Source organism: Mesoplodon mirus (genome assembly GCF_964341445.2).
Source record: "Mesoplodon mirus genome assembly, chromosome: 2".
Classification (NCBI taxonomy): Eukaryota; Metazoa; Chordata; class Mammalia; order Artiodactyla; family Ziphiidae; genus Mesoplodon; species Mesoplodon mirus.
Genome location: NC_138977.1, coordinates 55,327,189 through 55,342,060, shown reverse-complemented (window position 1 = coordinate 55,342,060; position 14,872 = coordinate 55,327,189). Strand labels below are relative to the sequence as shown.

The 14,872-nt window shown below is 38.0% G+C and overlaps 1 protein-coding gene across 1 annotated transcript in view; it reads left to right on the top strand.

Annotated features, from left to right (window-relative positions):
* Window positions 1–14,872, top strand: part of CTNNA3 (catenin alpha 3) — a 1,654,963-nt gene that overhangs the window by 893,385 nt on the left and 746,706 nt on the right. Inside the window, exon 8 of the mRNA XM_082639545.1 lies at window positions 8,907–8,987. Coding sequence (XP_082495671.1) covers window positions 8,907–8,987 — 81 coding nt within the window. The remainder of the gene's footprint in view (window positions 1–8,906; window positions 8,988–14,872) is intronic.

Sequence of the window (14,872 nt, the reverse complement as noted above, 5' to 3'; positions counted from 1 at the left end):
ATAAAATAGTTTATGCTCTTTACCCTCAGTGATCTAACAATTGTTTTTATTGCTAATAATAAATATACTTTATTAAATGTCAGCTATAAGACAATTACGGCCCGACATGTTTTATGTACAGTATCTCATTTAATTCTCACAACAACCCCTAAAGCAAGTATTGTCATCCTAATTCTATAGATGATGAGACTGAAGCTTAGCTTACATAGGTGGTATTTGGTCACCTTGTTAATAAGTCTTGGAACTAAGATTTGAAGAATATCTATCTGATTCCACTATTATACCAACTATTATACCACTGTTATACAAACCAAGCAGTTTAACACAAATGCTATTTTAAAATCAGTGCAATTGATTTAAATGCAATGCAATTGATAAAAAGTCCTGAACAAGCTGAGAAAATAGGTCCAGTTTCAAAAGCACAGAAATTATTTCAATCTGTTTATACGTCAGCGGCACAACTAACTGATTTAGTCAATTTTGATTGTGAGATTAGGCAGATTTCTTATTTCATTGTTTTAAACCATTAATTAGCAAAGCTTTATATTTATTTAGACAGTTAGAAACAAAACACATGCACATACACAACCTGTGAGACTGACAGAAGGTTTTCTGTTATTTTGCTATGTCAAATAAAAATGTTATGTTACCATTAAATAACCAAGCCATCACTTTATAAAAGAAATGACAAAAATTTTAACATAAAAGATGGAAATATGGTAAAATACCTTGATTATCTGTGTTTTGTATTTTCACTGCATGAACCTCAGACATGCATTTAGGTACCTTTAATGTATACAATACCCTTGGATTCTACTCTGAACCTAAGTAGAACCTTCAATTTTGAACATACTCCTTTTATTTAATAGTAACTGTAGTGTGATTTATAGGAATAGTCACTGACCTAGTAGTGTGATTTATAGGAATAGTCACTGACCTAGGAGCTGGCAAGATCTGAAACCCATTAGAGCAGGGGTCACAACAAATTTAGGTTAATGCTGAATCACTGAAATTAATAAACTCTATCTTTTCAGTTTCTTTTTATTAAGAACAGTGTCAGTTCCAGAGCTTGCTGGGCTTGAGTGGAGGACAATAAACTCTAGCAGCAAGAGAGGAAAAATGGGAGGCGGGGATTGAGACAAGTTATCACAAAACAGCACAGTTAGTGAAAGGGCCGGTGATTTTCGAAAAAAAATGTATCAGGTTACTCCTGACTCTTCCAGTCACTTTCAAAGTTACCTGTTGGTCACTGGAGTGGATCTTTGCCTCTGCGCTTGCACATATGTATAACTGATTTTCCATGGCAACATCGTTAAAGGAGAAGGCCATGGTTTATATCCATCTCTGAGATTCAAAGGAGGTGAGGAACATCACCAGTAAAACAATTTGAATGTCATTGCAGTGCAGACCCACAAATGTTTCTGTCATGCTTGGGGTATATCTGTTGAAGTCATGGGATCTGACATAGGCATCTCTGGTCTGAGAACACGTGCACCAGACTGCAGTGTCATGTTCTCAGTGCTTGACTAGACACTTACTAGACTATATATCAACAGAGAACTGTAGCATCTCTTGTTCCAAGAGCTGGGAGGGACTCTGGAGATCATTCAGTCTCATGGCCTTCTTTTACAGATGTAAAGAATAAGGACAAGAGAGGGGGTTCAACTTAGTTAAGGTCACACGGGTTGCTTATTTCAAAACTCCCATTTTCTGATCCACATATTAGTTTCATCCTCACACCAAATTTATGTTGTACCTTCTTGTAAGGAGTAATGGTAATAGTCTTTGAACAAAAACACTGATTGAATAAAATATTTGACAACTAACAGGATGATTATTAATTACTTAAAAAATAAATAATAATTTTTGTTAATAAAACTATTTGATTATTATTTACTATAATAAAAATGTGGTTAACCATTTTTCCATCTATGTATTTCATCCACAGCCATTAACTGAGTGCCAAACACTGAGTAGATACTAAGATTACAGACTTGGCAATTTAAAAGATGAGTCAGAGTGTAAATAAAAGATGACAAGTTTCACAGGTACTATAATTAAAATATGTGGAGAAATTAGTGGAAAAAGAGATGAGAGGGTTTTTTATTTTTATGTCTTATTTTTTTTATTGTGCAGTTTAGATTGAGGAGAGTCAGAAAAGATGACTGAGGTGCTTGGACTGAATTTGAGTTATGAATTAAGAAATTTCCTGTTGAAAGAGAACTGATTAGGGCATTCCAAGATAAAGGTTTAGTGTTTTGAAAAGCATAGGGAAATCAGCTGGCTGGTGTAGTTGAGGAAATGCAAGTGTTAGTAACAATAGTGCCATTCTTTTTTTTATTTTTATTTTTTTGTGGTACGCAGGCCTCTCTCTGTTGTGGCCTCTCTCGTTGCGGAGCACAGGCTCTGGGCACGCAAGCTCAGCAGCCATGGCTCACGGGCCCAGCCACTCCACGGCATGCAGTATCTTTCCAGACAGGGGCACGAACCCGTGTCCCCTGCATTGGCAGGTGGACTCCCAACCACTGTGCCACCAGGGAAGCCCAATGGTGCCATTCTTGATAAGTACCATAATAACTGCTGACATGTCTCGAGCCCTTACTATTTGCTGTAACTTGTACATCCTTCATCTCTTTATTCCTTACAGTAACCGTATGATATAATTGCTATGTTATCTTCATTTTATTGGTAAGGAAACTAAAACTTTGAGAGATTAATCGTCCAAGGACACAAAGCCATCAAGCCACAGATTCAAACAATTTTAACTGACTCCACAAACTTCTATGCTACTCTGCTCGTTATTTTTAAGATATAAATTTATATAAAACATTAATTTGGGTTTAAGTTACTGCTCATTCAAGTATGGTAGGTAAAGTATGAGATTAGACTCAGTTCAGTTTGATCCTACCACTTACTATGTTTCCTCCTGGGGTAAGTATTTAAACTTACTGAGCTTCAGTGTCTTCATGCACAAATGTGTGAAGTTATGGAGAATGGCATTTGAGGAGATACATGTAAAATACTTAGCCGTGGCAGACATTGGACAAAGTTGGTTCCCACTCACTGACTTCCAGTTCCACCCCAGCAGGCAGCTACTTGGGGTGGCATTGTACTTCCCCAAAAGATATGAAAGTTTAAGACACTTGAAATCTTCAACCTATTTCCCTTGTTAGCTAAGTCATTTGGTTCTTATAAAGTTATTTTTAAAAACCTTATTTCAAATCTCAGAGTTAATTTTTTGTTTGTCTTAATTTCATTTTCATAGCACAAACCTTGATTCAGAAAGATTTTTTAGGATACCATGTTAAGAAGTTTTCCTGACATGCCACTCAGTACAGTGGCAGTCTAGAAGATAATTCATTTTTCATTTATGTTCGTCTATTTGTATGTCTTTCATGCCCAAAAAATGTGGACTAGAATCTGTGCCTCTGCTATGTGTTAAACATAAAATATTTTAAAAGCTATTTCTGTAGAGAGGAACTAATTTAAGGGCATCATAATTCATATTTACCATGAAATAAAGATTTCCCATTTAAAGGGAACTGTGTCATTTTAAAAGGTTGAATAAAATGGCACACATTTAAAAAACAAAAACAAAAAGAAAACATAACAAAATAACAACAAAAACATTTTTTTCTTGCTTTTTAAACTCCATACAGAGCTCCTCTCTGCACTGATAACATTTTCTTTTGACTGTGAATTAGATAAATTTTCATTTGCTTTAAACCTCATCCCTTAGTATTTGAGACTTCCTAGTTTTTATAAGGTCAGCATCGTGGCCTTCCTAGTTCAAAAGTCTTCTTTTATTTGTACCAATGCAGATTTATATTATGCATGAATGTTTCCAACACATTTTTAACAGCTGTTTATGCAAGATATTGTACAATAAAAGTGACAGATTATTCTATAATTTTTAAAAGAGAACATGGCCCTTTCATAGAATATGAGTTAGAAATATGGGAACAATTTGGGGCAAATCTTCATTTAATGGGTGTGAAAAATAAGGTCTAGAAATGTTATGAGATTTGCCAAAGATTTGCCAAAGATTATCCAATCTTCCTCTCCTCTATTTATTCAGCAAATTACTTCTGAGCTCCTACTATGTGCAAAACACTGTGCTGGGCGCTATGAGGGATAAATTACATGTGCAAAGTTTCTCTCCCTCAAGGACTGTAAAGTCTAGTGAGAGAGATTGTTCTCTCTTCTTCACCCGCCAGCATCTGTCAGTGTCATCCTACCCAGATTACTCATTCAGAGTCCTTGAGTCTCTTATCTTCATCCTGACTGATGCTGAAAACTCAGCCTCTGTGCACCAGTGCTGAATCTAATCTTGGAGACAGAGTTTTGGGTGGAGTAGAAAAGAATAGCTTTATTGCTTTGCCAGGCAAAGGGGGCCACAGTGGGCTCGTGCCTCTCAAAACCGTGTGTCCCAACCTGGAGGGATTTTATGAGGAGGTTTATAGCAATGGTCCAAGGGCAGAGTTGCTGATAATGATCAGGGTGTGTGCAGGACCTGCACTCCTTTATTCTGGCCTCACATGGTCTCCTAATGAGCTTCTCTGGTTCCTTTAATCTGGCCTCAGGTGGTCTCCTGATGAGTTTCTCTAGGTTATCACACTGTGACCTTCTCTGTGGAACATCTTCCCTTTGGTGGGGGTTTTGGTTCTGCAGAAGAGCTGAAAGATATTATGTGTATCCCTTGAGAGGGCGCTGCCCCAAGGCTGCACTATTGTTTCTTGACTGCTCCTCCCTTGTCTCCGCATCACACCCCTTCCCTGATTAGCAACTGTTTGAATCTGCCCTTTGGAACTCAGGGAAGCTCATGGAGGCTGGAATCTATTCCCTACAAACAAGAAACAGGGGACACAGAAAGGCTTCTGTGCCCAGGAGCCCCACAGGGTCCTGCTTGGTTTCATGACTGCCATTGCATGAATTTTCACACTTTTCATCTCTCCTGTGGGCTATTGCTGGAACTGTCTAACTCTTTGGCATGTCTATGTTCTTAATCTCCTCAAATACATTGTGCAGACTCCAGCCAGACTGATGTGTTTGAAATGAAGATCTGTCACTCACCTGTTGTGAGTTCCCAAGTTGTGATTATATAGCCTAGAAAATAAAAGATCCATTAAGGTATCTCATTAATGTTTGATGAGTGAATATGGGAGTAGATCCTGTGGGGCCTTGGAACACTATGATCAAGAGTTTGTTCTTAAGTCCATTAGCAATGGGAATAGAGTGAAGATTTTCAGAACAAAAAAGGGACAGAATTAGATCTCGATTTTCTTTACTAAACATCTTGAGGGTTGGGATTTTGTTTGTTTCTTGCTCATTATTTTATTCTCAAATAAAAGGTGACTTATGTAAAAGTAGGAACTCATTATACATTTGAATAAACAAAGATATGTTTTAGAACAGTGCTATTTAATCCATCTTTCTGAGATAAGTATTCTGTATCTGTGCTGTACAGTACACTAGCCACTAGACACATGTGGCTATTGCTCACTTTAAATTAAGAAACTGAGGAATTGAATTTTTAATGCTATTTAATTTTAATTAATTTACATTTAAATTTTATTAGCCACATATGACCAGTAGCTGTCATATTGGACAGCCCAGTATTAGAAAGTTCTCCAGCAGGGTCCCAACAGGAAACAGATGGAACACTCAAATTCAGATAACTCAAGAAAAGTTTATTTATAAAGTGACTTTTTCCAAACGTGTGGGCAGCTTTAGGGAACCACATGAGAGAGTGCCATTAACTGTGATAGTTATATGGGAGCAATGGTGAGGCAGAATTCATGGAAAGGCTCATAGTTAAGATTATAAGTGTAGATCACATTGGGACAGTTTTTATAATATTCAATCATAATTTTAATGAGATTTCATTGAATGCAGTCTATACTCAGAACTGTTCTTTTCAATATAGCCTTTCCTGGCAGTTTATTTACTGATGAAGAATGTGATTGCTTTCCCTATGCAGTGCTGATGTGTACTGTGTTTTCTGAGTTTTTTTGCCCCTACCCTTTACTATAAGTGGTACCTTTTCCATTAGCAGGGCTATGCTGACCTAATGATGGCTTCTGTTAAAGCTTCCTTTGAGGAGCATCTTCTCTTCTGAGAAAATGTAGGCAGGCTCTGACTGTTATCTGTGGTTATGTTTTAATATCCTGCCCTTTTTGTCCCTTACCTCAGCACACAGAGTTCACCTTCAGTCCTAGCTCATTGCTTGATGATTTGTTAAGTCTTTGAAAACAGAAGGAATGAGGGCTTTTAAGCAGGATGGGGCTATTTCTCCTTGCTTTATTTATTTTTATACCATACAAAAGTAATAAAAAGCCATAAAATGGCTTGACTGAGCCAAATACATCTGGATAAATAGAACAAGGACGCATTAAAAATCTGGGGGTGAAAAAAAAAGAAAGGTGGGGGAGGGAGGTGGAGAGGCAGGGAAGAGAGAAGGGAAAACTATACTTCTTGAAATGATAGTGACTTTCTTTTATTACCTGGAGAACAAAATGTCTTTGACCCAATGAAACCTTTTAAACTAAGGTGAAGCTCTGCGTAGAAATTAGGAAATCATCTTTATAGTCCTTATTTAATCTCTTCATGCTGTCACCCCCTGTCAGCCTTTATTAAAGTTTTCTGTGCCATTGCTGTTAGCTCGGCGAAGGTTGACATCTTTTAGTTGTTCTGATGAATCACATCACAGAAACTATTGAGTTTTTACGACCAACGCAGCAGAAGTCTTTCATATTATTCCTGATGCTTTGTGTGTGTTGGGGGTGGGAAGTGTCTCTTTGTCTGTCCTACTCCTGCCTCCTTTTGACTGTCTCTGCTTTTGTGAAGTGGAAAGAGACAACCAAGAGCTACCACTGCCTTAAACTGGAGAATAAGTAATAGATTCTTTAGGTAAAATGAGAACCTGTCTTACAGCTAGCTCATTGTGTATCGGTGGCAATCCGAGTAATTGCTACCATTGCTTTCTTACTCTGACATTCAGAATTTTATTTCTCTCTCCTATTCCTCCCTTCCTCTTCTCCCCACTTCCTTCACTAGACACAGTCTCCATCATGCACACATTGCACACTCACTCTCAAAAAGAAAATGTGGTAAAGGACCTAATAGCCTTCTACTGTGTTTCCCCTTAGGAGGTATCTGGAGATGCGTGGGTTCAATTTTTGTCTCTCATGGTGCCTGGGCATTGTTATTGGAATTTAGTACACAGGGGTCCCTGGATGCCACACATCTTGCTGTGTACAGAATGGGCTCAGATTATGGTGACTTTCCAATCATAAATATCATTAATGCTACTGCTGAGAAAAACTAAGTCTAACTGAAGTTTAGGTGGGTACCAACAACCTCAGCTAATAGATGATTTAGCTGTTCCTTGAGCAGATGCTAAAATCTCTTCCAGAATCTAATAGGTTCTTAATAAAACTATGTTGTGTTTTGAATCAAGTTGTTCACTTATACACTAGTCAACACTAGTTAATAAGTTCTATACATATTACTTTCAGGAATAAAAAAAATTTAAGATATACTTGCCAACATCAAGATTTTAACAATATCGTAAAGGTGATGAGCATATACAGAAACTAAATGAGCATTTTAGGAAATTTTCACAATGCTATTGGAAAAGGAGAGGTGAGGGTTTACTTTTGAGCACAGTTGTTGGGGATAACTGCATGGAAACTACTGAGAAACAGGTAGGATTTTAATAGGGAGTTATTTGGGGAGACACTTGCTGTAGTCAAAGGTACATTATATGTAAGAACTTGGGAGAAGAGAGAGAAATGTATAGAAATATTGTTACCATAAAGGACAGTACTTGAGAAGATGTGGCAGAAGATAGGACTAAAAACATAGATTAGGATAGAGAATAGATGGTCTTGAATTTCTTATAAAGGAGTCTTTCCACTTGAAGGTATGGATTTATGTGTGAGTTAGCCATTGGGAGTAGTGTATGGCATGCTGCCTAATGGTCTATACTTTGTTTCAATGTTCCTCTTCATAGAGTCCGTGTTATAAACTCCCTCAGGTATCAGCTGCTTAAAACTTGCCTTCCTGATTTTCAAGTTCTCCTCTAAAGAGCTCTTTCAGTTTATTATTTTAAATGGTAGCAATATTCCTAGAGGTGAATCACATAATGATTTTTTTCAATCTCTTTTATATAAGGTATCACTGAAAAAGTATGATTAGATTCAATTCAGTTGTCTCCCACAAAAGTAATATGTAGAAAATACCAACCAAGGTGACTCTCAGTGTGATTAAGAGCTTAAAGATTTAGGTTAAGGATATAACAGGGAGAACTGTTCTGCTTAAAGGTGTTGCACAAATTATCTCAAAGAGCCAAAAACAGCGTCCAGTTTTTACTTGAAACAATTTGTTCTTGGAATACTGTCAGCTAAAATTGTGGTCAACTTTTGCAAATTGTATGAATTTGCACTGCATATTTTATTTAGTGTTAGCAAAACTCCAATATGGCTCTGCATAACTTACACAATACACCATGAAAATGACTTCAGAAACTCCCACAGAAGTTGACAAATTGGGCATCTAATGCTTTTAAGCTAATTGCATGCTTAGTGGTTAAAGAGTCGACTTGTAAAGAGTGAAGATCAGGGTTTCTTGGAGATAATGCTCTGCCTACTGCCATACTGAATGCAGCCCAGCACTATATCAGAAATATTACAGAAGCTTAAAGAAGAAAATAATGTGAACTTTAATCAGCATTTGACTTACTCTAAGTGAAGTACTCATGAATCATATGCAATATCATAGCAGTTTTGAGACCTATTCTTGAATTTTCAAGCTGTTATTTTCAGGAAATTTAGAAAGCAAACTGCTAAGTGATAAAGAGTAATTTGATACCATTGCTTATGCCACTTTTTTTTTCTCCCTTGCAGACTGGAAACAAGGAAAGGAGTAATACCTTGAATATTGCAATAGAAAACATGTGCAAGAAGACAAGAGACCTTCGCAGACAGGTGAGTGAGGGGAGAAACGTGGAGACAAACACCAGGCAAAAGGAACCTTTTTTTCTTCTTTTTAAATTAATTTAGAACACAAAACAAGAACAATAAATATATACTTTCCACACTTACATACCTCAACTGTTTTTGTGGCAAAAGTAAAATAGAAGAAAGTGACTTAGTATTAGGCAGAGTTACATTCAAATGCTGGCCCTGCCATCATCATCTGTGTGATCTCAGGAACAGATTTCACCTTTCTGAGCCTCTCTGAACCTATAAAATGGAATTAATAATACACAATAGGGCTGAAATGCCTCTGAGTGCCTGGTACATAGTAAATTTTTAGAGAATGTTGGTAAATTGATTCTGTTACATTAAAAACTGAGTTTATTATCCAAATGCTTAGAGCAAACAGCTAGCAATTCAGAGACCCTACCAATTTCCCCTTCCAACTCTTTCCAGGATGCTTCAAAAATTAGTTTCTGTTTAAATTAAGGCTACTTTTAACCTTAGGTCATCAGGAACATAGGATTAGAAAGGATTTCATTAAATAATTTAGAAGTCTAGTGTTATGCCACAAGTTCAAATTTTTTCCTCCATAAATATGAAGATTTAACTATTTTCAAAGACCTTTGCTTTCCATTCCTTTCCACTATTTAATAACCGGAGTTCTTTTTCATGTACAGCTTTAACTTGGTCACTATTAACACATAAAAGTGGGGCAAAAACTTTTCAACCATAAACTATTAATGCAATATATTATTGTAGTCTAATGGGAAGATTTAGTAAAATGGCCTGAGCAATCTTTTAATTCAGAAGTAGATTTGGAAGTGGAATAAATAGGGATCCCCAGCCAGGTAATATTAGCTGTGTAAAAGCACAATTTTGAAGGCTGGGAAAATTCCAATTTCTCAACTTTATGGCCTTAATGGGAATTCTATTTCTACTGTCAGCACTTAAAATCATGGAATGTAAGAGTTGGAAGGAATTTAGCACAACCTGTCTTATGATGCAGATGAGAAAGCAGGTTAGTGTAGTGAGGTGACCCACCTAAGGAGGAAGGGGACTGAACCTACATCCAGTCATAACCTACACCCACCTCAGGAACTCTCACTCTCAGGACTGTCCTCCCTGTTGTACGACTTTCGTTCTCTACCTTCTTCAGTATTTCTACCCCATCTGCTCCTCCCAGGACTTGGAAAAGTTGTTACTATGAGCTATTAACAACTGTGTCTTTCATTCTGGTCTCATCCCTCTAGATTCCCTTCAGCAAAGTTATGCACAAAGACCTGATGTACATTTATACCTCCAAAGCTTTTGGAATCATTATTTTTCTTAAAAAAAAAAGTTAAAATAAAGCAATCCTTTGTGTGTAGGACTACCAGATTTAGCAAATCAAAGTACAGGATGACCAGTTAAATTTAAATTTCAGATTAACAGCAAACAAATATTGCATGGGAACATAATTATGTATAAAAAATAGTTGAGTTGATCTGATATTCAAATTTAACCAAGAATCTTGTGTTTCATCTTGCAATCCTACTCTGATTTCCACCTCACATCATCAGTGAGACAGAGAAACAGCAAGGGGGTTACTAATACTTTTCTTCGTAGTAAGAGGATATTTCTAGCTCTAGAGGACTACTGTGTTCCAGAGTTAGGAAAATTCCCTGTGGTTTCACAGGTCACATCTTCATTTTTTTGGTTAAGTACTGCTGCTTAACAAACCACTCTAAACAATAGCAACCATTTTACTGTTTCATGATTCCATGGGTTGGCTGGGGTGGGGGTGGGGCTGTTAGGGAGTCCATTTCTGTAGTATTTTCACTTGTGGTCTTGCAGGTAGTGGTAGTTCAAATGGTGTCTGGGTTCAGGGCTTGGTATTTGAGGCCTCAGTTCTTCTTTTTCTCTCTCTCCACGTGGTGTCTAATCCCCTAAGGCCCCCATTCATGTGGATTTTCTCTCTGTCAGGGGAGCCTGGATTTCTTACATGCTGGTTCAAGGCTCCAAGTTGACAGGCTTTCTCAGTGCCTGAGCTCCAAAGTCACTAGGATGCTTTTGCCTCTGCATACTACAAACTCTGCTCCAGGTCAACAGGAGGAAGTAAAATCACTATCTCTTATGGGAAAAGTGGCATGTGTATATGGGAAGATGGGATTGTTAGGAGCTGTCTTTGGAGACATCCATGGTCTTTAGTGTGAGGTGAGGTAGTTGCTCTGATTTGTTCTCAGTATCCTCACTTGCCTTCCCAAGAAGTTCATTTTCCATCCCGATGTTTATGCTTGTGGCAATAATACAAACTAGTTCAAACAACATGAGTCATCTCCACCTCTTCTTGCAAAATTTATTAATCAGTTTGTTTTGAGCATCCTCTATATACTGTACTTTTCACAGAGGAAGGAGAAAGTCCCTATCCTTACAGTGTTTTTCGTTGGAATATTTAATGTTCTTTTCTTGTTCTAGATCTGTGTTTGTTTGTTTGTTTTTAGTAGAAAAAAACAAGCAAACAAAGGCTGTCTCCCTGCTCATTCATCTTAATTCCTTTGCTTACCCATGGCCTGTCCATTGGCAGCACAGAAACATCTTAGCTCAGAGAATCAATGGGCTTCATCTGTGAGGAATGAGATAGATTTCTTAAACATAGCTGGGAAGAAGCAAATTATACATTTTGGGGTAATAACATGAATGTCCTACAGGTGATTTACTGTTTTATTGTTTCAAATAAACAATTTGTCTTTTCTTGCTCTGTGACTTCATTGCCTGTTGCACTAGAGAGCAAAGACAAAAGTCCTTGACATTGTGTTTCAGAATTTTTATAATTTGGCACCAACTTAATCCTAATAATTTTTCTTTCTTTTTTTTTTTAGTTTTACTATAAACTTTATTTTTTTAATTTTATTTTTTAACATCTTTATTGGATATAATTGCTTTACGATGATATCTTAGTTTCTGCTTTATAACAAAGTGAATCAGTTACACATATACATATATCCCCATATCTCCTCCCTCTTTTTTTTTTTTTTTTTTTTTTGCTGTACGCGGGCCTCTCACTGCTGTGGCCTCTCCCGTTGCGGAGCACAGGCTCCGGACACACAGGCTCCGCGGCCATGGCTCGCGGGCCCAGCCGCTCCGCGGCATGTGGGATCTTCCGGGATAGGGGCACGAACCCGTGTCCCCTGCATCGGCAGGCGGACTCTCAACCACTGCGCCACCAGGGAAGCCCTCTCCTCCCTCTTGCGTCTCCCTCCCACCCTCCTATCCCACCCCTCTAGGTGGTCACAAAGCACAGAGCTGATCGCCCTGTGCTATGTGGCTGCTTCCCACTAGCTATCTATTTTACATTTGGTAGTATATATAAGTCCATGACACTCTCTCAGTTCGTCCCAGCTTACTTTTACCCCTTCCTGTGTCCTCAAGTCCATTATCTATGTCTGAGTCTTTATTTCTGTCCTACCCCTAGGTTCTTCAGAACCATTTTATTTTATTTTTTTTAGATTCCATATATATATGTTAGCATATGGTATTTGTTTTTCTCTTTCTGACTTACTTCACTCTGTATGACAAGTTCTAGGTCCATCCACCTCACTACAAATAACTCAATTTCGTTTCTTTTTATGGCTGAGTTATATTCCATTGTATATATGTGCCACATCTTCTTTATCCATTCATCTGTCGATGGACACTTAGGTTGCTTCCATGTCCTGGCTCTTGTAAATACAGCTGCAGTGAGCATTGCGGTACATGACTCTTTTTGAATTATGGTTTTCTCAGGGTATATGCCCAGTAGTGGGATTGCTGGGTCATATGGTAGTTCTATTTTTAGTTTTTTAAGGAACCTCCATACTGTTCTCCATAGTGGCTGTATCAATTTACATTCCCACCAACAGTGCAAGAGGATTCCCTTTTCTCCACACCCTCTCAAGCATTTATTGTTTGTAGATTTTTTATGATGGTCATTCTAACTGGTGTGAGGTGATACCTCACTGTAGTTTTGATTTGCATTTCTCTAATGATTAGTGATGTTGAGCATCCTTTCATGTATTTTTTGGCAATCTGTATACCTTCTTTGGAGAAATGTCTATTTAGGTCTTCTGCCCATTTTTGGATTGGGTTATTTGTTCTTTTAATATTAAGCTGCCTGAGCTGCTTGTAAATTTTGAAGATTAATCCTTTGTCAGTTACTTCATTTGCAAATATTTTCTCCCATTCTGAGGGTTGTCTTTTCATCTTGTTTATGATTTCCTTTGCTGTGCAAAAGCTTTTAAGTTTCATTAGGTCCCATTTGTTTATTTTTGTTTTTATTTCCATTTCTCTGGGAGGTGGGTCAAAAAGGATCTTGCTGTGATTTATGTCGTAGAGTGTTCTCCCTATGTTTTCCTCTAAGAGTTTTATAGTGTCTGGCCTTACAATTAGGTCTTTAATCCATTTTGAGTTTACTTTTGTGAATGATGTTAGGGAGTATTCTAATATCATTCTTTTACATGTAGCTGTCCAGTTTTCCTAGCACCACTTATTGAAGAGGCTGTCTTTTCTCCATTCTGTAGTCTTGCCTCCTTTATAAAAAATAAGGTGACCATATGTGTGTGGGTTTATCTCTGGGCTTCCTATCCTGTTCCATTGATCTATATTTCTGTTTCTGTGCCGGTACCATACTGTCTTGATTACTGTAGTTTTGTAGTATAGTCTGAAGTTAGGGAGCCTGATTCCTCCAGCTCTGTATTTCTTTCTCAAGATTGCTTTGGCTATTCGGGATCTTTTGTGTTTCAATACAAATTGTGAAATTTTTTGTCCTAGTTCTGTGAAAAATGCCATTGGTAGTTTGATAGGGATTGCGTTGAATCTGTAGATTGCTTTGGGTAGCATAGTCATTTTCACAGTGTTTATTCTTCCAATCCAAGAGCATGGTATAGCTCTCCATCTGTTTGTATCATCTTTTATTTCTTTCATCAGTGTCTTATAGTTTTCTGCATACAGGTCTTTTGTCTCCATAGGTAGGTTTATTCCTAGGTATTTTATTCTTTTTGTTGCAAAGGTAAATGAGAGTGTTTCCTTAATTTCTCTTTCAGATTTTTCATCATTAGTGTATAGGAATGCAAGAGATTTCTGTGCATTAATTTTGTATCCTGTTACTTTACCAAATTCATTGATTAGCTCTAGTAGTTTTCTGGTAGCATCTTTAGTATTCTTTGTGTATAGTATCATGTCATCTGCAAACAGTGACAGCTTTTTTTTTTTGTTTTTTTGTTTTTTTGTTTTTTTGTGGTACGCGGGCCTCTCACTGTTGTGGCCTCTCCCGTTGCGGAGCACGGGCTCTGGACATGCAGGCTCAGTGGCCATGGCTCATGGGCCTAGCTGCTCTGCGTCCTGTGGGATCTTTCCGGACCGGGGCACGAACCCGTGTCCCCTGCATCGGCAGGCGGACTCTCAACCACTGTACCACCAGGGAAGCCCTCCGAGAAGCAAGTGTAAAAGAATATCAAGCATAAGAGAACAGGCAGGGAAGGAGGAAAGGATATGTCATTGAGGTCATCAATATAGGCAACAGTTACTTAAGGACCTCTGAGAAGAGACAGAATGCCTCCCAGAATTGTCTGACCAATCGATGGAAGCTGGGAATTTTATCCAGTAGCTCCCGTACCCATTGGTTGAGGGGTGCTCCCAGTAGTATTGCCTCTCTAGAACTTTGAGGCTGTTTGTGCTTGAGCTGAGAATCTCATAGAGACTTGGAGCAGGCCCTGAAAAAGAATAACAAAAAGAAGCATGGAATGCACTCGAGGTGGGATGTCTTTGGAGGACGTGGAACTGTCCCCCCCAGCAACAGTTGAAATCAGAGACTGGTCCAGTGGATGAGATGTAAAGTACCAAAGGCCTCTAATGTAGCCTATAATCATAGCTATGAA